This window comes from Trachypithecus francoisi, unplaced genomic scaffold (assembly GCF_009764315.1).
Source record: "Trachypithecus francoisi isolate TF-2019V2 unplaced genomic scaffold, Tfra_2.0 Lachesis_group13, whole genome shotgun sequence".
Taxonomy (NCBI): Eukaryota; Metazoa; Chordata; class Mammalia; order Primates; family Cercopithecidae; genus Trachypithecus; species Trachypithecus francoisi.
This window is the reverse complement of record NW_022681458.1, coordinates 8,019,886-8,043,146: the sequence shown is the minus strand read 5'-3', so window position 1 is coordinate 8,043,146 and position 23,261 is coordinate 8,019,886. Positions and strand designations below refer to the sequence as shown.

At 45.8% G+C, this 23,261-nt stretch overlaps 1 protein-coding gene across 2 annotated transcripts in view; it reads left to right on the top strand.

Moving 5' to 3' along the window:
* Positions 1-23,261, top strand: part of TRPM8 (transient receptor potential cation channel subfamily M member 8) — a 91,740-nt gene that overhangs the window by 30,495 nt on the left and 37,984 nt on the right. For both annotated transcript variants that reach the window (XM_033229816.1, XM_033229817.1), the window contains exons 11-17: positions 3,420-3,710; positions 5,981-6,076; positions 7,315-7,444; positions 9,301-9,446; positions 12,307-12,419; positions 12,824-13,040; positions 21,569-21,660. In XM_033229816.1, the coding sequence (XP_033085707.1) occupies positions 3,420-3,710; positions 5,981-6,076; positions 7,315-7,444; positions 9,301-9,446; positions 12,307-12,419; positions 12,824-13,040; positions 21,569-21,660 (1,085 nt within the window). The remainder of the gene's footprint in view (positions 1-3,419; positions 3,711-5,980; positions 6,077-7,314; positions 7,445-9,300; positions 9,447-12,306; positions 12,420-12,823; positions 13,041-21,568; positions 21,661-23,261) is intronic.

Sequence of the window (23,261 nt, the reverse complement as noted above, 5' to 3'; positions counted from 1 at the left end):
CTCCAGGCTACTTAGGTGGCTGAGGTGGGAGGATTGCTTAAGCCCGGGAGGTGGAGGTTGTAATGAGCTGAGATTACACCACTGCACTCCAGCCTGGACAACAAAGCCAGATCTTGTCTCAAAATAAACAAACAAAAAAACTCAAAAAACAAAAACCAAAAAAAGTGAATTATTCAAACTTAGAATTACATAGATTTTATAGAATTCTATAGAATTATGAAGGTAATCAATAATCAAAACATATCGTTTTCTAATTATTTGATTACATTTACTGTTACCTTTGCTCTGAAGGCCAACTGTGTGTATTGTATGTGGAAGCTGGAGACGCTCTACGATGGTCAGCCACTCCACATCTCTTCCCGATTGTGTTTAGTGATGTCACATTGGTAGCTGAAACTTGGCCACAATGGAAGTATTTACACCATAGAAATCAGAAAACATTACAAATCAGGGCTTCTGTTTTCTTTGAGAGAGCCAGTGGTTCAGTGTTCACCAGTACCCAACTGCTCATCCGAAAATGGAGATGACGATAATAGCAGTACTTATCTCCGTGGGCTGTTACGATGATTAAATCAGATAATGTTTCTAAAGTGCTTAGAGCATTGGCACATATGAAGCATTATTTGTTTTAAAACAAAAATCTCTGGAATACTGATAAATTGCCCCAAGCAATTTCCCTTTGTGTGTTTACTTGCCTGTCACAGCAGTCCACAGCATGGATGATCCCCTTTGTGGTTGTGAAATCAGGGCCTCATCGGTATCACGGGAAGGGGAGTTGCTGATAGTTTTTTGAAGGCCTGGTCTGAACTCGCATCTCTGAGAGGAATTTGACCTGTGTTAGCTTATTTCATCCTCGCAACCATCTATTTCTTAGAAGAGCAAACTGAGGCTCAGAGACACAATATTCCAGGTCACATGGCTGGAAAATGGTAGACTCAAGGTTTGAAAGCAAAGATGTGACTGGCGGCAAAGCCTCTTCCCATATGCTGGTGGTTCTCAAGGTGTGGGTCCTGGACTGGTGGCAGCCTGGGAAGAACCTTGGCACTTGCTACCTTGCAAATCACCAGGCTCCACTTCAGACTTGCAGAAATTCCAATATTGACTCCCAGCATTCTGCATTTACCAGGCCCTCCAAGTAGTTCTGATTAAAGTTTGAGAACCACTGCCCTATGCTAGCGAGTGTGTGACCAGTGGAAAGGCCAATGGATTTAGGAAAGAAAAGTGAAATGCTGGACATGAGGAACACTTCCTTAAAGGACAGAAGAGAAATTATAGCTGCCATCTTTCCAGAGGTAGTCCCCTCTTCCCCTGCTGAGCCCTGCAGGATCCATAATGTGGGAACTCAAGGGACCCTTGACAAGTCCTTCTCTAGGCAAAGTGTGATCCCCATGAGACCAACACTAGGCAGGAACAAAACTGATTAATGCTGCCGTGGGCAGAAGACATCCACCTAGACCAGGGATCAGGCATGCAGTGTAAGAGAGTAAGTGGGCCTGTAGGTCCCAGGGAGGAGTGGTGAGGACTGTGGGGAGCTGGAGATCCAAGGCTCCGGGAAGCAGCTGCCCCTTGGCTCCCACTGATGGTTCCCATGTTGTTGGAGCTGCTGGTTTTTACTCTTTTTTTGTTGGGGGTGAGGGATGGAGTTTTGCTCTTGTCGCCCAGGCTTGGAGTGCAGTGGCACCATCTCGGCTCACTGCAACCTCCGCCTCCTGGGTTCAAGCGATTCTCCTGCTTCAGCCTCCAGAGTAGCTGGGATTACAGGTGTGTACCACCACGCCAAGCTAATTTTTGTATTATTAGTAGAGATGGGGTTTTACCAGGGAGGCCAGGCTGGTCTCAAACTCCTGACCTCAGGTGATCTACCCACTTCAGCTTCCCAAAGTGATGGGATTACAGGCATGAGTCACCACGCCCAGCTTATTTTTTTATTTTTATTTTTATTTTTGAGATAGAGTCTCAATCTGTCACCCAAGCTGGAGTGCAGAGTTGCAATTTTGGCTCACTGCAACCTCTGCCTCCCAGGTTCAAGCGATTTTCCTGCCTCAGCCTCCCAAGCAGCTGGGATTACAGGCACCTGCCACCACACCTGGCTAACATTTTTATTTTTAGTAGAGATGTAGAGATGAGGTTTAACCATGTTGACCAGGCTGATCTCGAACTCCTGACCTCAAGTTATCTGCCCACCTCGGCCTCCCAAAGGGCTGGGATTACAGATGTGAGCCACTGTGCCTGGCAGCTTTTACTCTTAACTTGAGCTTTTAATGCTAGAAATGTGGATTTTGATGAATTTTCTAATTTGTAAATGTTGGCAATGGAATAAAATTGTGAGAAATGCTATGGAGGACACACAGAACACGACTGAGAGCTGGAGTGGCCTGTAGTCCACTGGGTTGTGTCTGAAGGAAACATTGATGATCCTTTTTTTTTTTCCTTGAGATGGGGTCTTGCTCTGTCACCCAGGCTGGAGTGCAGTGGCGTGATCTCGGCTCACTGCAGCTCTGCCTCCTGGGTTCAAGCGATTCTCGTGCCTCAGCCTCCCGAGTAGCTGGGACTATAGGTGCGTGCCACCACACCTGGCTAATTTTTTTTTTTTTTTTTTTTTTTTAGTAGAGATGGGGTTTCACCCTGTTGGCCAGGCTGGTCTCAAACTCCTGACCTCAAGTGGTTTTCCCACCTTGGCCTCCCAAAATGCTGGTGATCTTTCTTAAGATTCTCTGTAAGTTCCTATGGGCTAAGTTTTGTCAGAAGCCCAGAAAGTAGAGCTAGAGATAGATAACAATCAAGTATTATTGTCAAGTGTTCCAGTGACTTATTGGTATGTAGCATGACCAGACATTGGCTTGGTGATATGTGGTTTGCATATAGTTTGATGCATTCTATTTTAACACCTGTATTTGAGAACGCAGTCCCCATAATAGAAGGTTCCTGGGCATCTGTGAAGGGCAGCAGATCCCACAGTGCAGTGTAGAGACAGCACTGGTGGCTGGGTCATAACTGGTATCTACTGTCGACTTCAGCGAGGTGGTTCCAGCTATACTACTACCCCCACACTCCCACCCCCTGATCGAGTGTTTCCTCTATGTCTGATACTGGGGAAAATTTTTGACCAACGTCCTCTCTACATGGGTGTATTTATCTCTACTTTAGCAAGGAGGTAAGTCACAACCAAATTCACATCTAGCTGATGACAAAGATTTCACCATGCCATTCCCCTGTTTAGGGGTTTGAAATGTAATCCTCTGTTGTGTTAAAATGGAAAAAAGATAAATTTTATTCTCAAGACAGGATTGAAAGAGAAGTTGAAGATATTATTACTCTGTGACTGGAAATATGGTGCTGCTGAGGAAGAAAAATGCCTAATGTTTTCTTTACCATATTTGTGTAGTATTGTTAGTACTGTCGCTGTTCTTTCTCCTTAGTCTGCTGACCTTCAAGAAGTCATGTTTACGGCTCTCATAAAGGACAGACCCAAGTTTGTCCGTCTCTTTCTGGAGAATGGCTTGAACCTGCGGAAGTTTCTCACCCACGATGTCCTCACTGAGCTCTTCTCCAACCACTTCAGCACCCTTGTGTACCGGAATCTGCAGATCGCCAAGAATTCCTATAATGATGCCCTCCTCACGTTTGTCTGGAAACTGGTTGCAAACTTCCGAAGGGGCTTCCGGAAGGAAGACAGAAATGGCCGGGACGAGATGGACATAGAACTCCACGTAGGTACTGGGAGAGTTGCCTGCTTGAATTCTCGGATATTTTGAGGCTTCCCTCACAAGATAGCTCCATTTTCCCTACTCCCTGTCTTATTGCCATAAAATACTTAACACATTGACATTGTTAATTTTTTTTTTAACTCCGTTTACTTAAGATAAGGCGTCTGTCTATAGGGTGAGTCTCTGCTATTTCTAATGTCTTGCTTTGTGTTCTATACTATACTATATTTCAGACTAGTTGCAGTTTTTCTTTTTTCTTTTCCTTTTCTTTTTTTTTTTGAGACAGAGTCTTGCTGTGTCACCAAGGCTGGAGTGCAGTGGTCCAATCTCAGCTCACTGCAATCTCTGCCTCCTGGGTTCGAGCAATTCTTCTGCCTCAGCCTCGCAAGTAGCTGGGACTACAGGCACCTGCCACCATGCCCAGCTAATTTTTGTATTTTTAGTAGATACGGGGTTTCACCATGTTGGCCAGGCTGGTCTCAAACTCCTCTCCTCGTGATCTGTCTGCCTCAGCCTCCCAAAGTGCTGGGATTACAGGCGTGAGCCACCGTGCCCGGCCTCTTTTTTCTTTTCTTTTCTTTTTTTTTTTTTTTTTTGAGACAGAGTCTCACGCTGTTGCCCAGGCTGGAGTGCAGTGGCCCGATCTCAGCTCACTGCAACCTCCACCTCCCAGATTCAAGCGATTCTCCTGCCTCAGCCTCTCAAGTAGCTGGGATTACAGGCGTGAGCCACCCATGCCTGGCTAATTTTTGTATTTTTAGTAGACATGGAGTTTCACCACGTTGGCCAGGCTGGTCTTGAACTCTTGACCTCAGGTGATTTGCCTGCCTTGGCCTCCCAAGTGTTGGGATTACAGATGTGAACCACCGTGCCCGGCCTCAGGTTTTCTTAATTCCAGAGCTTGGTGTGGTATACTTTCTGAAGGTATCTAATAGGAAATAGGGGCAAAAAAATAGCTGCATGCTCTTGTCATCCTTCACGGGCCATGATCTGCTTAAAATAGCAGCTCGCATGCTCTTTTGTGAGTAAAGGCGGGAAGTGCATATTTTCAAAGGGATAAATCTGGATATTCACTTGAGACAATTTTGTGGCTGTAACACCTATAATCCCACAGGACTTCTCATTTACAGGTGCTGGCCCAGTTCCCAATTGCCCAGTTCCCAATTGCCCAGTTCCCAATTGCTGGCACCTGGCCCAGTTCCCAATTGCTGGCACCTGGCCCAGTTCCCAATTGCCAGCACCTGTAACTCTTTGCTGAAAGTTTGTACTGATCCGAGCCCAGCAGTGTATAGATACACCCACTTGAAGGAGCTGACTTGAAGGTTTGTGCCCTACTCTGGCTCCTAGAGTTGGCTAGTGGGGCTAATCTCTAGTTATCCACCAATATAATTGGCTTGATAATGCACCTTTTATTGGGTTCCCTTTTTTTCTGATATCATTTCCTCAGGTCTCCACTGGTTTCTTTGAGATCACGTCCAAAATAAACTACTTGCCTCAAATCTTTGTCTCAGATTTTTTCTGGGGAAACCCAAACTAGGTCATTATCCTTTGTAATTATGGAATTTTTAGAGTGCGTGTATGTGTGTTGCAAAAATCTAAATGCACTAGGTGTTTGCAGGAATTGGAAGTGTTTAAAGAGCTTCTGTTCGACTATATTCATGTTAAATTTGTCTGCAATATGCATAATATGCCTCATGCATTTTATTTTTTGGTAAAACCTGTAAAGAAGTTGAAAAGGAATATATTACATATATCCATTTAGTTGTTTTTCTATCTGAAAAGTTTCCCTTAAAGGTATAGAATGCTGAATAGGAGCTGGGATTCTGTGATAGGTTAGGCACAAATCTTGAATAACCGTCCAAAGAAATAAGCCACAGTTTTATGTTGGGATAATTGAACTTAAGCCATAGGAAAGTTGGAATCTAGTTTGAATAATTTTTTTCTAGAAGAGAAACAGAGTTACATGATGAGAAGGAATTGCTTTCTGTCAGCCTGTCAGGAGTCATTCCGTTTTCAAATTGCTCTCAAGGCTTTTTTCACCCTTTATACCTTTTCATCTAGTTGTACTTTGTCTTTTATGACAGATAAAAGATTTGGTGTCAAAATTAGACCACCCAGTGAGTTGCAGAGATGAAAATCACATCACTGTACTGTGAGAATGGAGTCATGCACAAAGCCACAGAGCCCTCCAAACGTGGGCTACTCTTCTAGGGCTTCCTGATCCCAGAACAGTTACCATTTGCACATGCTGACCACATGCTCTAATCCCCCAGGACGTGTCTCCTATTACTCGGCACCCCCTGCAAGCTCTCTTCATCTGGGCCATTCTTCAGAACAAGAAGGAACTCTCCAAAGTCATCTGGGAGCAGGTAAGTGCCCAAGCCCACAACAGATTTACACCAAATGTATGCTTTGTTTTAACAGTTCTGATCCTCTCAAAATTCGCATGCTAATAGAAAACATCATCAGTGAAATGGGATGTCTGAGGTCAGATGAACATGGCCTCTGTTCCATGTTGGTGAAGGAGTGCTTGGGAGGGACAGTCCCTGGAAAGTAGTCAGGCTTGGGGGGCAGTCCAGTAGGCACCTGCTTCTCAGGTGTGTGTGGGTGTGTGATTATTTTCCAAGTGGATGAGGTATTCACATTTGATTTTAAAAATTAATTTCCAGCTTTATTGCATTATGGACAGGAGATAGGCCCTGTGAAAAATTCCGCTTTGGAAAGTTTATTGAGAATTTTCCTAGTGATTTAGCGTGTAAGAACTTTTGTAAATGGTTTCTGGACACTCACATTATTTTCTTTATTTTGAGAGATAAGCTTAGATATTGAATATTGAATTCACATACTCGGTCTTAAAGTTACGTTGTTCAGGTCCTCTGTGTTCTTGTCCAGGACCCACTCAACTTTTGAACTATTCCAGTATGAGAGTGAATTAGACCTCCCACTATCATGGTCTTACTGTCAGTTTCTCATGGCATTATTCTTAATATTTTTATATGCTAATTCTATGTTCAAGACTGTGAACATATTCAGGTTCCAAGTTATTTTGTGTTCATTAAAAATTTTACTTTGAATCATTATGACTAGTTCCTAGGGAGAGTTTAGGGCTCCCTGATCCCAGAGCAATTTCCATTTGCACATGTCAACCACATTCTCTAACCCCTCCCATCAAATTAATTCTACTATTTCCTGCTTTTGCCATGAATACATTCTTGTTGGACATTAACCTTAACTTGACCACTTCAGGGGATTAAGAATTAACCTTAAGCTGGGCGAGGTGGCTCACACCTGTAATCTCAGCACTCTGGGAGACCGAGGCTGGTGCATCACCTGAGGTCAGAAGTTCGAGACCAGCCTGACCAACATGGCAAAATCACGTCTCTACCAAAAATCCAAAAATTAGCCGGGTGTGGTGGTGGGCACCTGTAATCCCAACTACTTGGGAGGTTGAGGCAGGAGAATCACTTGAACCCGGAAGGCGGAGGTTGCAGTGAGCCAAGATTGCACCACAGCATTCCAGCCTGGGCGGCAGAGTGAGACTCCATCTCAAATTAAAAAAAAAAAAAGAGAGAGAATTAACCTTAAAATTCTCCATCGCCCTAAAAAGACCAGGGGCTGCACTCTGGCAGCCTTGGGAGCCAGCAAGCTTCTGAAGACTCTGGCCAAAGTGAAGAACGACATCAATGCTGCTGGGGAGTCCGAGGAGCTGGCTAATGAGTACGAGACCCGGGCTGTCGGTGAGTCCACAGTGTGGGATGTCGCAGTGGGTGCAGATCTGCAATGCAGCGTAGACCTTGCCAGTGGCACTCACAGGCCAGGTGGTGGAGGTCCGTGGTATATCCAAGCTCCCCAGCCTGATTGAGGGCTGCAGACCACAAGGTCCGGATGCCACAAGTTCCTTGGTCCTGGCACATACGGAATTTTCCAAGAATGAATGTGGGAAATCTTGGGCTCCCTGATCCCACGGCCACCCAGGGCCATACCCAGGCCCAGTTCTAAGCAACTCAGGGAGCATTGGAGTACTTTTTTGGGGGTTGGGGGGCGGGTTCTGGATGCCATTACAACACTGTGACAGGGCTGAGATTTTACCTGACTTGCACACTAACCAGTTAGCCTGCCAGTTTCATATGCACACACTGCCAGAGGACCCAGCCCCTGGGCCTGCGACACTCATGGTTTGTCACTCGTAGCAAAAGCAGCAGCCTGAGTAGCATCTTGGGTTGCTTCTCCTTGCCTCGGTTCCCAAGGGGTAACTCTAATAATGGTTGCACTGCAGCTCCCTGAAGTTAGGGGACACGGAGCTTCTATCAGGGCTGCAACTGAGATTACTTATTGCCTGGAGTGGACGATACTCCACTAAGCATTACTCTCCTGGCATGTCTCAGGACGCCTGACTGCTGTTTGCTATTCAGTCCTCGAACAAAGCTTGTCAGTACCCTTTGCACAGAGGCCTCAATCATTCAGGAATGTGAGAAATCCGGAACTGACTGCCTCTAAATATCATTTTAAATGAGAATTTCAGGACTGCTCAGTTTTTTCCATTTTCACTTGACAGTTTTAGGTTTGCAACATGGTATTTGCATCCAGGTTTGTCTAGTGTCTTATCAAAGGTTAACATGCTCATGAGTTTAGCTTGTCCATGTTGGAAAAAAGGTGTCTATTTCTTTTAATTTATTAAAATTTCAAAGCAGTTCATTTCTGGATGACCTCAATTAGGCAATGGCTCCTAATATTTTTACTTTTAAAAAATTTCCTCTCAGGATCTACACTGCAATTTCTTTGTCATTAGATCATGAAATGTAAGCACACGCTAATGCAGTAGGTCAGTGGTTTTTGTTGTTGTTGTTGTTGTTATTGAGACAGAGTTTCACTCTTGTTGCCCAGGCTGGAGTACAGTGGCATGATCTCGGCTCACTGCAAGCTCCGCCTCACAGGTTCAAGCAATTCTCCTGCTTCAGCCTCCTGAGTAGCTGGGATTACAGGCGCCCGCCACCTTGCCCAGCTAATGTTTTGTATTTTTAGTCAAGACGGGGATTTGCTATGTTGGGCAGGCTAGTCTCGAACTCCTGACCTCAGGTGATCCATATGCCTTGGCCTCCCAAAGTGCTGGGATTACAGGTGTGAGCCACTGTGCCCAGCCTTTTTTTTCTCTGTGCCTTATCTGCCAAACAACCTTGCCAAGAAGACGTAGAGTTCAGATGAGATGGAAGAAGGGCTGCTCTGATTACGGGGGGATGGAAGGAGGGGAGGTGCAGAAGGTCTAGATCCCTTCTCAGTGGCTGAGGCTCTTCTGTCTGAGCCCAGATGGAAGCCCATCAAAGAGAGGGACTCCCTGTGTGCAATGCAGCGCAATCCAGTGAGCAGGTGTTGCCACCTGCTGCCATCAGGAGCTCTGCTGGGTTTGTTGTGCCTTAAGAAAATCCTGCTATTCAGTAACGAGTTGTGTTGTGATGGCATTTTCTATGCCTTTTATAAGAATGGACTCACACCCAGGCTATTCTTGGATTCAGGAGTTGGCTGGGGGCGGAAGCAGCACAGTTTCGGTCATGTGCGGCTCTGACACCAGCTTCTCTCTGTGCTGATATCGCTGTAGAGCTGTTCACTGAGTGTTACAGCAGCGATGAAGACTTGGCAGAACAGCTGCTGGTCTATTCCTGTGAAGCCTGGGGTGGAAGCAACTGTCTGGAGCTGGCGGTGGAGGCCACAGACCAGCATTTCATCGCCCAGCCTGGGGTCCAGGTAAACCATGCTCAGCCACCAGACCATGTGGGGCTTTTATGTCAGATGCTATTAGCGGCATTAAAAAATATTAAAAACAAACCTTATTCTCCAATATAAAAGCCATAGAAGGAGTGGTTTGGTGATGATGTGGGAGATGGCAGAGTATAGGCATTGGTTGAAATCCATGCTTTAAGAGATGGTGCAGGACAAAGAATATTCTTTGAGTTTCCACTAAGCAAACAACACAGCATCGCAATTATGAGCTGTGTCTCTGGATCCCACTGCTTGGGTCTCCATCCGCTGTACCCCCAATGGGGTGTGTGATGATGGGCCAAGTCACATGAGCTCTCCGAGTCTTAGTTTCTTTGTCTGCAAAATGGTGAGAGTAGCAGATAAAGGGTTATTGTGAGGATTTAAGGAGATAATACGTGAAAGGCGTTGGTCCTTTATTTAGCTATTGCTACTGCAGTTATTATTAGTAGTGATAGCAGTAGGGAAACTATTGTGAAATGGGTAAAAGCAGTCTTGAGGTTTTCTGCACTGAAGTGAATGAATCGTAGTCTGCACCTGGTGTCTCAGGCTGCAGAGGGGAGCTTTTCATCCACAGTTCCAGTTGTAGAAATGTGGGTGTGAGAAGAGGAGGGGGAAGGGAAGAGATGGAGGGACCAACGCTTGTCAGCCACAGCTGTTATACACAAGGCCACGTTTCATCTTCACAGCACCTGTGGGGATGGGTGCCTTCCCATTTCACTGAGGAGGATGCAGGAGCTCAGAGAGGTTCTGGAATGTCCTTCTAGCTTGCACTGCTGGGAAGTAGCAGCAGTGGGATTGGCTCTCATGTTGATTGCCTGCAACTTTCTTGTCATGGACTTTCCATGATATCACATAGCCAAGTGTTTATGAACAAAACCCACTTACTACTGCAACTAAGCTAGGTTAAATGAGAGCATTGATCCATGACAAGGAGCACACAGAGAGGGTCTTACTATTGCTCAGTTTTAGCCTCTGCTGCAGTGTAGTGGGTAGAAGTAAGGCTGGTGCTGGAGTCGGGGTGTGCCTGGGAGGCTGGGCTGGCTTCCCAGGTGGGCCACACTCTGCTTATGGCTTCCTGGGCCCCAAACCCCATCTTGCGTATGTCCCAGAACCTGGGGCCCTGGGGAGGCTGGCTTTTACTCCTGCCCAGGTTCACAGATCCTGAGGTTTCAATCAGATGCCAGGTCATTCATTTCACTGAAAATCTTACGACCAGGCCACAGGATCACCTGTGGGCCCGGCCAGGGAGTTTCCTTTCAATAGTCAAGGTGCTGTGTGGCATCAGAATGCTGCCAGTGACCATGGAACCCAACCCAATGCTGTAATTTCTGTGACTGGGGCCTGACAGTGACACTCAGTGATGGCCTGGTGTCTGCATTGCCCCAGCAGAATAGGAGAGTGAGGAAGACTAAGCACTACCTGTCTTCCTTGCCCACGACCCCCGCACACCCTCCCAAGAAGACCCCAAAGTGAGGATTTCAATGCAGGGAGTTTATTCTGGAGGTGAACCTGGGAAGCACAGGAGGCACCAGTGAGGCAGGGAAGGGACAGGGACAGACGTGTTGTGCTGATGAGGAGGTTGCCACCGTGGGCACCGGGGCTCGGCCTGCCGGGAACCTCTGGGAAACTGTAGAACCTGCTTCATTGTCGCCCGGCCCAGTGCAAAGCAGCCGACCATTTACCCACCAACTGCAATTGGTTGTTTGTTGAAAGCTGACACCTTGTTCCAGGACACTAGTCCTCACGGGTCAAGCACGCACCTGGCTGGAGCAGCCCCAGGCAGGGGCCCTCAGAAGCAGCCATCCTCCTCCAAGGGGCAGGTCAGGTGCCTAGGGCTGCAGGGGTGCATGTCAGTCCCAGCCCTCCAAGCCCACACTGAGAAGGCCCTGGGTTTCCCTTTTCCTCTGCTCCTGAGACACACCAACCTCCTTCTGCTTGACGGGCTATTTTGTGAGAGATGTGGATCCTTTGATGTGGTCGAGTCTATGCTCCCTGCTAACTCTCGGAGCTACTGTGAGTTTTCTAACTTCCATCTTAGTGGAAGTTCCTTCTATCCCAACGTCAAGGGTCGATTCAGTCTGGGGAGAGCTTTTTCATGCATTTCAGCCTGAATTGACGTCAAGACACCAACAGTCTCCCCCTTCCGAACTTCCTTTTAGTTTCCTGACAAAAGCATCACCTGTCTTTCTCCAGAAATGAATCCTTGGGGACTCTGCAGGTAGTACTGACTGTGCCTGTGAATTTGTGATCATTGAAGACAAAGGAGCCAGAAAGATACTTGTTTAAACTTATGTAATAAAAATGTGAGTTGGACAAAAAATGTCCTAGGCTTATTGAATTTGAACATACACAACTATTACTTTGAAGTGCATGTAATCCAACTCACAAAAAGAGTTAAAATAAAACCAAGTTTGGCCAGGTGTGGTGGCTCATGCCTGTAATCCCAGCACTTTGGGAGACCGAGGCGGGTGGATCACCTGAGGTTGGGAGTTCGCAACCAGCCTGACCAACATGGAGAAACCCCATCTCTACTAAAAATACAAACAAACAAACAAACAAAATAGCTGGGCCTGGTGGTACACACTTGTCATCCCAGCTACTCAGGAGGCTGAGGCAGGAGAATCGCTTGAACCCAAGAGGCGAAGGTTGCGGTGAGCCAAGATCGGACCATTGCACTCCAGCCTGGGCAACAAGAGTGAAACTCCATCTCAAAAAAAAAAAAAGGGCATTAATTCAAAGAGCTGTATATTTTTGGGGAAAGCGTGGGGCAGGAAGACAGTTTGCATGCCATCCTGCATATGATTGTGTTAATAAGGACTTGTTCTCTGTCTTTCTTTCCCTGTAGAATTTTCTTTCTAAGCAATGGTATGGAGAGATTTCACGCGACACCAAGAACTGGAAGATTATCCTGTGTCTCTTTATTATACCCTTGGTGGGCTGTGGCTTTGTATCATTTAGGTACAAACCAAGGCACATAATTGTGTGTGTGTGTGTGTGTGTGCGCCAGTGTGTGTAGATGCATCCACATATGTGTGTTCTCATGTAAATGATTAAAAAGCCTAGAACTTAGGATGTTCACATGGGTGCCTATGAATTTGGTCTGGTTTCTCCCCTGACTTTTCCTGGGTTCCCTCTTAAGTGAGTAGAGGTGGGTTGTGTCTTTAATATCTGGGGCAGAATGTGGATTTGTTAATTGCAAAATGCCAAGTATTGAATTGGGGTTGGGTCCATCTTAGGACAGTTTTGATCCCGTCTCTTCCTCCTGGCTACGGTCTGTATTTATCTATGTTTAGAAGGAGGGGAGGGCTGTGCCAGTCCCATGCTTGCAAGGACGCTGACGATGCCCTCATCTCTGGGTCCAGGAAGAAGCCTGTTGACAAGCACAAGAAGCTGCTTTGGTACTATGTGGCCTTCTTCACCTCCCCCTTCGTGGTCTTCTCCTGGAACGTGGTCTTCTACATCGCCTTCCTCCTGCTGTTTGCCTACGTGCTGCTCATGGATTTCCATTCGGTGCCACACCCCCCTGAGCTGGTCCTGTACGCGCTGGTCTTTGTCCTCTTCTGTGATGAAGTGAGACAGGTAGGGCAGCCATGACAGCAGGAATCCCCTTGCTTCCTTGGTGGGAGGCATCTTTCTAAAGCCAAGAGGTATAGCAGTTGCTTCTGAAATTCAAAAGTCATTATCTTCCCAGAATAAATGTTCTCTTTAGGTGCTAATCCGTGAGTGTAAAGGTGCGTTTTCACACCCTTAGTAATTCAGTAAAATCTCCTAGTACCAAGTTTATTCTGTGCTCTCTAATGAATGTTAATTGATGGAGATGTATTAGTTAGGAATGGGGGAGTGTTGGAAGAGAAGAGAGACCCAGGATGGTAAATCCACTGCCGTCATCCGGAGTGGTTTGCCATTACCGTGGCATGATAAGTAGCAGGGAGCTGGCAGGACTTTTGAGCTAAGAGCATCTTAATGCCCAGCATGTCAGAGTGACGATGTTTTAAAGTCATGTAACTCCCTGTGGGTTTCAGGGAGCTGGTGTGAATTATTCATGGTACTTTTCTGCAGTTTCTTGGGACCTTCATTTTTTGCCATCCTTTCTCTACTGTTGAACCCAGAAGTGTAGCTCAGGACTCCTGTGTAGCAGGCGCTTGGTTAGTAATTGTTGAAGAAATAAAGTTGGTGGTGAAAGTAGTGTTATCCCTAAACCATTATGAAAAGTCATCCCAGAAAATCCTTTCACACTTAGCAGTTTACAAATTGTTTGAGAACTGCTGTTGTTGTCACCGTTGTCCCCTCTGAACCTAAACACAAAAATACATCAATTCAGCAAGTGCGTGCTAGGCACTGACGGTTTCCGAGGTACAATGCCATGTGCTGCAAGAGATCTGGAGGGACAAAGAGTGTTGTTCTTGCCCTTATAGAGTCACTGACTCGTATAAGAACCCTATGTTGGCTTAAACTCTCACGCCAACTCTCACAGACTTTTTTTGGTGACTCCCAGCGGTCCTGGGTTGAGAAAATTCCAAGGGTCTGTCTGTTCTCAGCAGGAGAGTGTTTTGATTGATTAGTGATGTCTGCCATGGGTATGACCTGTGGGAAGAGTCCTGGCACCAGTGCCCTGTATCTGCCTTTCCTTGCCTAGTAGGTCTGAGGTGCAGATGGGGAATAGAGCTGGGATGCAGGTGGAGGAAGCGTAAGCTAAATGATTCATGCCAGTGTTGAACAGCAGGATTATCAGGCCTCACTTACCAGCAATTCTTCCCCCAGGACAGGGCCCTGCTATGCGCAGGGGATTTCCCTAGCTTCGGATCAGCCCTATGGGAGTCCCATGCACTGCCCTGGGAAGTCACAGCCCTGCCCAGGCCATGCCCTCAGTATTAGTCTATAGGGCTGCCAAGATGAAGCACCATAGACCATATGGCTTTAATAACAGAAGTTCATTGCCTTATGGTTCTAGAGGCCAGAAGTCTGAGATCAAGCTGTCGGCAGGGCTGACTCCCTCTGAAGGCTGTGCGGGAGGCTCTGTCCTAGCCTCTCCTCCAGCTTTCGGCGGCCAGCTGGCAAGCTTCACCATTCCTTGGCTTGTCGATGCATCACTCTGATCCCTGTCCTCAGGGGTGACTCCTGCATGAGTGATTGTGTCCAAATTTCCACCCTTCCTGGGGACATTTGTCGTACTGGATCAGGGGCCACCCTACTTCAGCATGACTTCCTCTTTACTTAATCCTCCCCTGTTTCCAAACAATGTCACATGCCAAGATACTGGGGCTTAGGACTGCCATGTGTGAATTTTTGGAGACACAATTTAACCTGTAACACCTACAACAAGTCTCTTTCTCTTAGCTGCCATCCTACTTCCTTGCTCTGTGTTGTGATTTGCTAAGTATGTGTCAGCAGCAGCGAGGGAATGGAAATATTCTATTTGAGGGAAGCAGAGAAAGACTGAAGGAGATTCATCATTTAGAACAGGGTGGGCCCAGACCAGAGTGAGAAAGTGAGAGAAGCAGCCCTCATCCAGCTAGGAGCCCTGGAGCCATGGTGCGGGAGCTCACTCTGGATGAGGTCCTGCGTTTTCCCTTCTCCTGAGCTGGCGTGGTGTCCTCCACTCTCACTTGTAGTTGACCATGACCAAGACCCTTTTCAAAGGCACTTCAGGAACAAAAAGACAGTATTCTCAGCTTAGCTTTTGCAAGAGGGAGGGGCTGAAAGGGTGAAATTGGGGGCTTTGTAGCACTGGAGGGGGAAGAGCCCCAACACCCTCTACCTCTCACTCCCTCTGAGGGGCTGGCTGATGTCTTATTATTACTGGAAACAACTGGACAGTGTCTGCCCCAAGAGTAGGGTAAGTACCAATTTTTTTTTTTTTTTTTGAGACTGTATCTTGGTCTGTCGCCCAGGCTGGAGTGCAATGGCATGATCTTGGCTCACTGCAATCCCCACCTCCCAGGTTCAAGTGATTCTCCTGCCTCAGCCTCCCGAGTATCTGGGACTACAGGCACGCGCCACCATGCCCAGCTAATTTTTGTATTTTTAGTAGGGATGGGGTGTTACCATGTTGGCCAGGATGGCTTGATCTCTTGACCTCATGATCCGCCTGCCTCGGTCTCCCAAAGTGCTGGGATTACAGGTGTGAGCCACCATGCCTGGCCACCAAAGGGTTTTGCCTGGTCTGTGGAAATTGGTAGCCTTGGAGGGCAGCCCGCTGGTTCCTGGCAGGCCCTTTGTGGCACAGCTTACAGGAGAGGCAGCTGGACCACCTGGGAAGTCACACAGGCCTCCAACCCTTGGTGGTCACTCACAGGCAGGAACTTGAGCTCTGTGGGGGCAGCAGAGTTTGCTGGAAGAGGCACAGGGTCTGTAGGAACTGGAGCAGCACACTGCATGACTCAGGTGACCAGCCTGACATCTCAAAGGTAGCCACTGAGTAGAATCAAGTGACAATGGATTCATAGCCTGATAGGGAAATGAGTCATGAGCACAAATTAGCAGAGAGAGAGAGAGAGAGAGAGAGAGAGAGACAGGAGAAATGTGGAGGTGGGGAGGAAGAAAAAACCAGCTGGAATTACGAATGGCTGGTGCAGTAGTAACTTACTGAATTTTTTTGACCTGCAAGAGGTTATTTAGAGAATAAGAGGATGGACGTCTGGCATGGTGCCCTAGTGCATCTCTTCTTGCATCAACTCCACTGGGAGGTTCCTTTGAGCTTTTCCAGTTCCTAACACATACTCTGTTGTTGCTCAGAATTGCGTGGCATGGGAATGATTTGATTTAGGTGTTTATTTCTTATTCACATTTGGTCCTCAGGGGCTGGCACAGGAGCTGGCACTAACATGTTTCTGACAAGCGTGTGTGTTTTTAGTGAAAGGATTTTTTTTTGTTTTTTTTTTTTTTTGAGACGGAGTCTCGCTCTGCCGCCCAGGCTGGAGTGCAGTGGCCGGGTCTCAGCTCACTGCAAGCTCCGCCTCCCGGGTTCACGCCATTCTCCTGCCTCAGCCTCCCAAGCAGCTGGGACTACAGGCGCCCGCCATGTCGCCCGGCTAGTTTTTTGTATTTTTTAGTAGAGACGGGGTTTCACCATGTTAGCCAGGATGGTCTCGATCTCCTGACCTCGTGATCCGCCCGTCTCGGCCTCCCAAAGTGCTGGGATTACAGGCTTGAGCCACCGCGCCCGGCCGTTAGTGAAAGGATTGATGAAGCAAGGTCTTCATAGTTCAACCCAAGGGCTGTGTGCCCTGGGGTGGCCATGGTAACACTCAGGAGACCAGCGTTGGGGAGCTGGAGAGGAACCCTGCCCACAGCCCCACAGGCAGGAGCTCAAGGGTGTTCTCTGGGAGCAGAGGACGCTTTGGTGGCCTCTTTTCAGAATGGTTGATGAAAAGTCAAAAGTCCTTTTTCTGCTACTTTTCACCCCTCAGGCTCCCAAACATTTCTCTACCTGTCCCTGACCCTGCTTCTCTTGCTGCATTAAGGCTCAGAAGCTGCTGTGCAAGTCCAGACATTGTTTGACTCCTTCAGGCATCTAAAGAAACCAGAGGCTGGGCGCGGTGGCTCACACCTGTAATCCCAGCACTTTGGGAGGCCAAGGCGAGCAGATCACCTGAGGTCAGGAAGTTTGAGACCAGCCTGGCCAACATGGCAAAATCCCATCTCTACTAAAAGTACAAAAATTAGCCAGGCGTGGTGGTGCATGCTTGTAATCCCAGCTACTCAGGAGGCTGAGGCAGTAGAGTCGCTTGAACCCTGGAGGCAGAGGTTGCAGTGAGCTGAGATTGCTCCACTGTACTCCAGCCTGGGTGACAGAGCAAGACTCCATCTCAAAACAAAACAAAATGAAACAAAACAAACAAATAAAAAACAGGAATGTGAGAGAGAGGACTCGTTCTGGGTTGCTTTGGAAGCAGACCTTGGCCTCTATGGAAGCTGCAGGGAGATTTGTCTTGGCTTCATGCAAGTATTTCATTAATGCGTTCTTCCTTTCAACAAATATTTCACACCCCTACTTTGTGCCAGGCACTGTTCTAGGCAGCAATGCACCAAACAGACGAAGATCTCTTCTCCCGTGGAGAGTTCTAGCAGTTCATGATGATTTCTGGGAGCTTTCAAGGAGAAGAGATGAGCATCGACAAGCAGCACTAAGTGGGCGAGTCTTACATTTACTGGGAGGTTGGCCCAGAGGACTTGTAACAGAAAAATCCAAAGTCTGTAAATCACAGACATCTCTGTGCCAATTTCCTATGTGCATTTAGCTACTAAGTCACCTGTTCAGGTCATGCAGGAGGAGACTCAGGAGAAGTACATTTTTCTTGGAGAAAGGCCCTGGGCAGAGTTAGCATGAGGTGTTTTTGCTCAGGGAGGACACAGGGCAGGGTCGTGGGGTGGGAGTAGACAGGGGCAGGTGTGCAGGAGAACTGGGGAAGGACAACGGGCTGTGAGTAATTCCCTGGGCCTGCGGGAGGAAGGGTAGGGGTCTGGCTGACCCCTACCTATTCTGTTTGCCTTCATTGTGGGTGATGCTGGATATGGGGGGATGCGTACTAAATATCTCTTGTTGTTATTTTTAAGAATTATCTTTGAATGGGCCACTTTTAACTCAGCAATCCTGGGTATGAAATCAACAGTATGGGAAGCGCCCTGTGCTTAGGGTCAGCAGTGTGTGTTCCAGGTGACTCTGCCATCCGAGGGCTTTTCCGGCCTCACAGCTGTGATTCTGCAGCATGAACGGGTCTGTAGAACATAGCCATGGAGATCCTTATCGTTAAAAGAATCCAACACTCGGGGTCGCTGTTTCTCTTCTGGTCTGCAGACTCATGCATTTGACGTCCTAAATGGGGTTGCTTTCCTCTGAGAAACAGTTCTGCTGGCCTGGTGCTGTCTTAATTAACCTAGTTTACAGTTGTTAGGAAAAAAAAAAAACCCAAACACCCAAGCAGAGTGTGACCTGATTTAGGCTGTGTCTGGGTGTCAAAAAGTCATGCCCTTCCATATGTACCTGTGTCCCTTTGCCTGAATGCAGATGTCGAAATGCTAATTTGGAATTTTGAAACGAGGCAGTCAATAAGTGCAAATACAGTTGCTAAATAATCCTGGGGTCTGCTAAACATACATTGGGGATGTTTATTTAAAAAGGGATGAGTCCCATCATGCTTTCATGGAGGGCACCGTTCAATCTTGAGGAATGCTGAATCACCAAATCCTGACGGATAGGATGACATAGTGTCCTGGGATTTTGTGAATACAGCCTCTCTCTGGCATTCTGCTGAGAGAAGAGGCCTCTTTTCCTTTAAAAACAGGTTTTCTCCCTGCGATGGTAACTTGGAGCCTCAGAATTGACCTATTTCTGATGTCTCTCTTCATGTAGGTCAGGCTTCTGAAAGTCTCCCGGGCTGAGATTGGGCTGGGGCAGTGCGAGTCTCCCGGTGCCTACCTGCCTCCTATTGCAGGGCATTAAGCGGGGAGCTAGCAGCAGGGAGGGACATTCCCAATCCCCCTTATCTTACCAGGCACCAGAAGAGCAAAAGGTTGTTGGTGAGGGGCCACTGGAGCTGCTAGCACCAGCAAAACGGACAGTTCCTGTGGCCTCCCCCAAGGAGCCTGCCTTGGTTTCTGAGCCCAGGCAGAATGTTTGAACTGAGTGAATAGGGTGACAAGAATGTTGACAATACATTAAGAGATATAAACCATGTGGACTGCCTAGTTGAATTTTGTCATTGATCACTGAGGAATTAGCAGATCTCTTGTCCTTTATTATGGTCCTGATAATAATGGTTATTGGCAGAGACAATTGTAATACAAATGAAAATATCAAACGTATTTTAGCTATATGGCAAGATGTATCTGTTTCCCCTCAATTTTTGTCTGTTTTTATTTTATTTAGTTTTATAAAATCACAAAGTAATAATGCTCAGTCTAGAGTATAATCTTCCACAACCTTCTTCATGCCCATAAAGAGAGGAATGTATGCAGGTGTTCTGTTTGTTTTTATCCAAATAGAATCATACTGTGTTCATCACCCTACAATTTGCTTTTTTTTTTTTTTTTTTTTGAGAATTTCTCATGGGCTTTCCTGCAAGTTAATCTTAGGCATAGATCTCTTTTTCAACCTAGTTTCTTGTAAACACATATATTGCACAGAAATGGAATATTATATTGTGTGTGTGTGTATGTGTGTGTGTGTGTGCTTGTGGAGCCTTTTTTTCCTTCTTTGTTAGTCTCCCTACGGACTTTCTCAACCTTTACTCTAAAGACAATGCCCTCAAGCTATGTTAATAAACTGCTGTGTCTCTTTCTGCTTTTATTTGGTCCATGTGCTATGTACACACGCTGCATTACATCAAATCTGAGATGTCATTTTTTTTCACATTTTAACTTCTCTGAAACTGCAATTTCTTACAATCTGAGGTTTAATGAAATAGAGTAGGCATGTGTATGTTTGGGCGCTTTTTTCTTCATTCTTTGTTTTACAAAAACAAGATTCCGTTTCCCATACTTTTCTGCATTTTGCTTTCTCTTTTACTTTGTAGAAATCTCTCCAAGACAAATGACATCACTCTGTTCCTTTTAAAAAACATGATTGTAATATATTCAATATTTCTTTAATGATGGACCACATATTTTTCCCAGATTATACTTTTCCCTGCAACAAAAATGCTGCAATAAACATCCTACGTACTGATTTTAAAAAGAGAGAGTTTAGTCTTCACACAGTGAGTGGACTGTTGACACACCCCACGGTGTTGCCCCAGCCTGGGGGATTTTAACATTTTCTGGGTGCTTGATTTCATAGAGCCCTCACCCCTTGGCCCACTCAAGTTGCTATTCAAATGTATAAATGAAGGAAAGGAAATGCTTCTTGAGAAATGAATGGTGTGTCTTGAATCCCTTCCACATCTGAGACTGTAGGATTTCTGTGGGATCTGAAGAAGCAGAGTGATGTGGGAAGAAGCAACTGACTTGGGTTCAGAATTGTGAGGTCTGCCACTTGCTGAGTGAGTTCCTTAGCCTCTCTATGCCGTGGTTTCAGCAACAAAGTAGGAATATAATATCTAAATATCAGATGGACTCCTATTGGTGAGTTCATTTAGTAACATTAAGAAGTGCCCTGTGGCCTTGCTGACATTTCTTTGGTGTTGTTTTCCCGCCTTGCACAAGTGTTTGATTTCCTTCTTTGAATTCACCTGGGGCCTCAGTCTCATCCCCATACCGATCTTCGTGTCATTTCTTGTCAACATGTTTAACATCTGTCTTTCCCACCAAACAGTAGATTCCTTGAGAATTAGCATTGCACCAATGTTTCTGTGCTCTGGGAGCCTGGCACAGGTGTTTGGAATTCCATGTGCTCTCCGTAAATATATTTTGAATGGATGGACAAAGGAAAGGATTAGCTGGTCACTCTGGAATTGCCCAAATCCAGTTTATGGATTGATATAGGAGCCATCCAGATGTGGTCTTCTCCTTTCCCTCTTCGGGAAAATGAGAAAAGAGAAAGGATACTCTCTGTTTGTTTCAGTATTTTCCTGACATACTTTCTTCCAAGAATCATGACCAATACATACACATCAGTCCCTGAGGCACACTGTTCCTGTCAGTCATTGCTGTGACCACATCTGTCCTCATAGATGTTATATACAGCACCTATGTGCACATTTTTTAAAAAAGATTCCTTTTAATCAAGATGTTTTACTGCCATGTGACAGAACAATTATACAGTAATGACACAAATCTATGATGACAACAATATGAGTAATTCCCTCTAGGACTGTGTAGTGCACAGTCTGTACCACTGTACATGGTGACCAGACAGTCTACATCGGCCTACAGGGGGTGTACTCACCCTCTGCAGGTTCCTGTTGAAAAAACGGTGAGGATACGTCAATCCTTTTTCTTGACTTTGCCAGCAGACATGAAGAGCAGAACAGCCAGTGTGCAACCTACTTTCCAATCCTCCTGGATTAGCGTGGGGCATGTGGTAGGGCTCACTTGGCATATGAAAGAATAAACAAACACGTCATTGGCTCAAAAAGGACCTGGAAGAAAATGAGTGGACATTTAAAAATCTGGAAGTGGTTGATATTTCCAAGCTGCTAATGTCCCTCTCTGTCCTTTTCTGTACACAGTGGTACATAAATGGGGTGAATTATTTTACTGACCTGTGGAATGTTATGGACACGCTGGGGCTTTTTTACTTCATAGCAGGAATTGTATTTCGGTAAGTACTCTCTTCGCTTTTCCTATTTTTCTGTGTTTTGAGTACAAAAGTGGAGAAAAGCTCTGCAGACATTTCAAACCCAAGGGAAGTCTATTACTCATTAGAGATTATTACACAAGATCACTGTGTCTGCTTTATAGAGATGCAGCTTGGTTGGCATGAAGTTGAGTCCCCTCTCTTCCCCCTCCCACTGATGTGTAATTTAAAAGGGGTCCTGTATGATTTTTCTCTTTGTTCTTATAGACTTTGGGGAAAATTATTTTTTTAAGTAGAGATGAGGTTTCATCATGTTGTCCAGGCTGGTCTCAAATGCCTGGGCTCAAGCGATCCACCTGCCTTAGCCTCCTGAAGTATTGGGGTCACAGGCATGAGCCTCTGTACCTGATCATGGGGAGAAATAAATAGAAATTGAGAAATTCCACTGATTATTGTGTATTGATTTTGTATCCTGAAACTTTACTGAAGTCACTTATCTGTCCTAGGATCCTTTGGACAGAGTCTTTAAGGTTTTCTAGGTATAGAATCATATTATTAGTGAAGAGAGATAATTTGACTTCTTTTCCTATTTGGATACCTTCTATTTCTTTATCTTGTCTGATTGCTCTGGCTAGGACTGCCAGTACTATGTTGAATAGGAGGAGTGAGAGTGAACATCCTCGTCTTGTTCCAGTTATTAAGTGGAATGCATCCAGCTTTTGCCCATTCAATATGATGTTGGCTGTGGATTTGTCATTGGTGGTTCTTATTATTTTGAAGTCTGTTCCTTATTACTTTGAATTCTGTTCCTTCAATGCTTAGTTTGTTGAGTTTTTTTTTTTTTTTTTTTATCATGAAGGGATGTTGGATTTTATCAAAAGCTTTTTCTGTTCCTATTGAGATGATTGTGTAGATTTTGCTTTTAATTCTGTTTATGTAGTGAATCACAATTATTGATTTGCATATGTTGAAACAACCCAGTAGTGAGCCTAGTACCCAGCAGGTAGCCCCCTCTCTCTCATTTCCCCCTTTTGGAGTTCCCAGTGTTTATAATTCCCATCTTTATGTCCATATGTACTCAGTGTTTACCTCCCACTTATAAATGAGAACACCACGTGGTATTTGGTTTTTTGTTCCTGCGTGAATTCACTTAGCATAATGGCCTCGAGCTGCATCCATGTTCTTTCTTTATTGCTGTGTAGTATTCCATGGAGTATATGTATCACATTTTCTTTATCCAGTCCACCATTGATGGGCATCTAGGTTGGTTTCATGTCTTTGCTGTTGTGAATAGTGCTGCAATGTACATATAAGAGCATGTGTCTTTTTGGTAGAACGATTTATTTTCTTTAGGTATGTACTCAGTAATGGGATTGCTGGGTCAAATAAGAGGAGAAGATGCTGAGAATGTTAAATATCATACAGCATTGTTTCGTGTTGGGCCATATGTCTTCTAATATGCACTTAACTTTGATTTGAATGCTGGCTGTGGAGCTGCCCTTCCAGTTACAAGCATATTTCCTCAATGGCACAGCCAGAGTGTGGGATTAGAAAAACCAACCACAAATTACCACCAAAAAAACAATGTGTATTCCACATCATAGAGAGATCAGGGTATGCCCCAA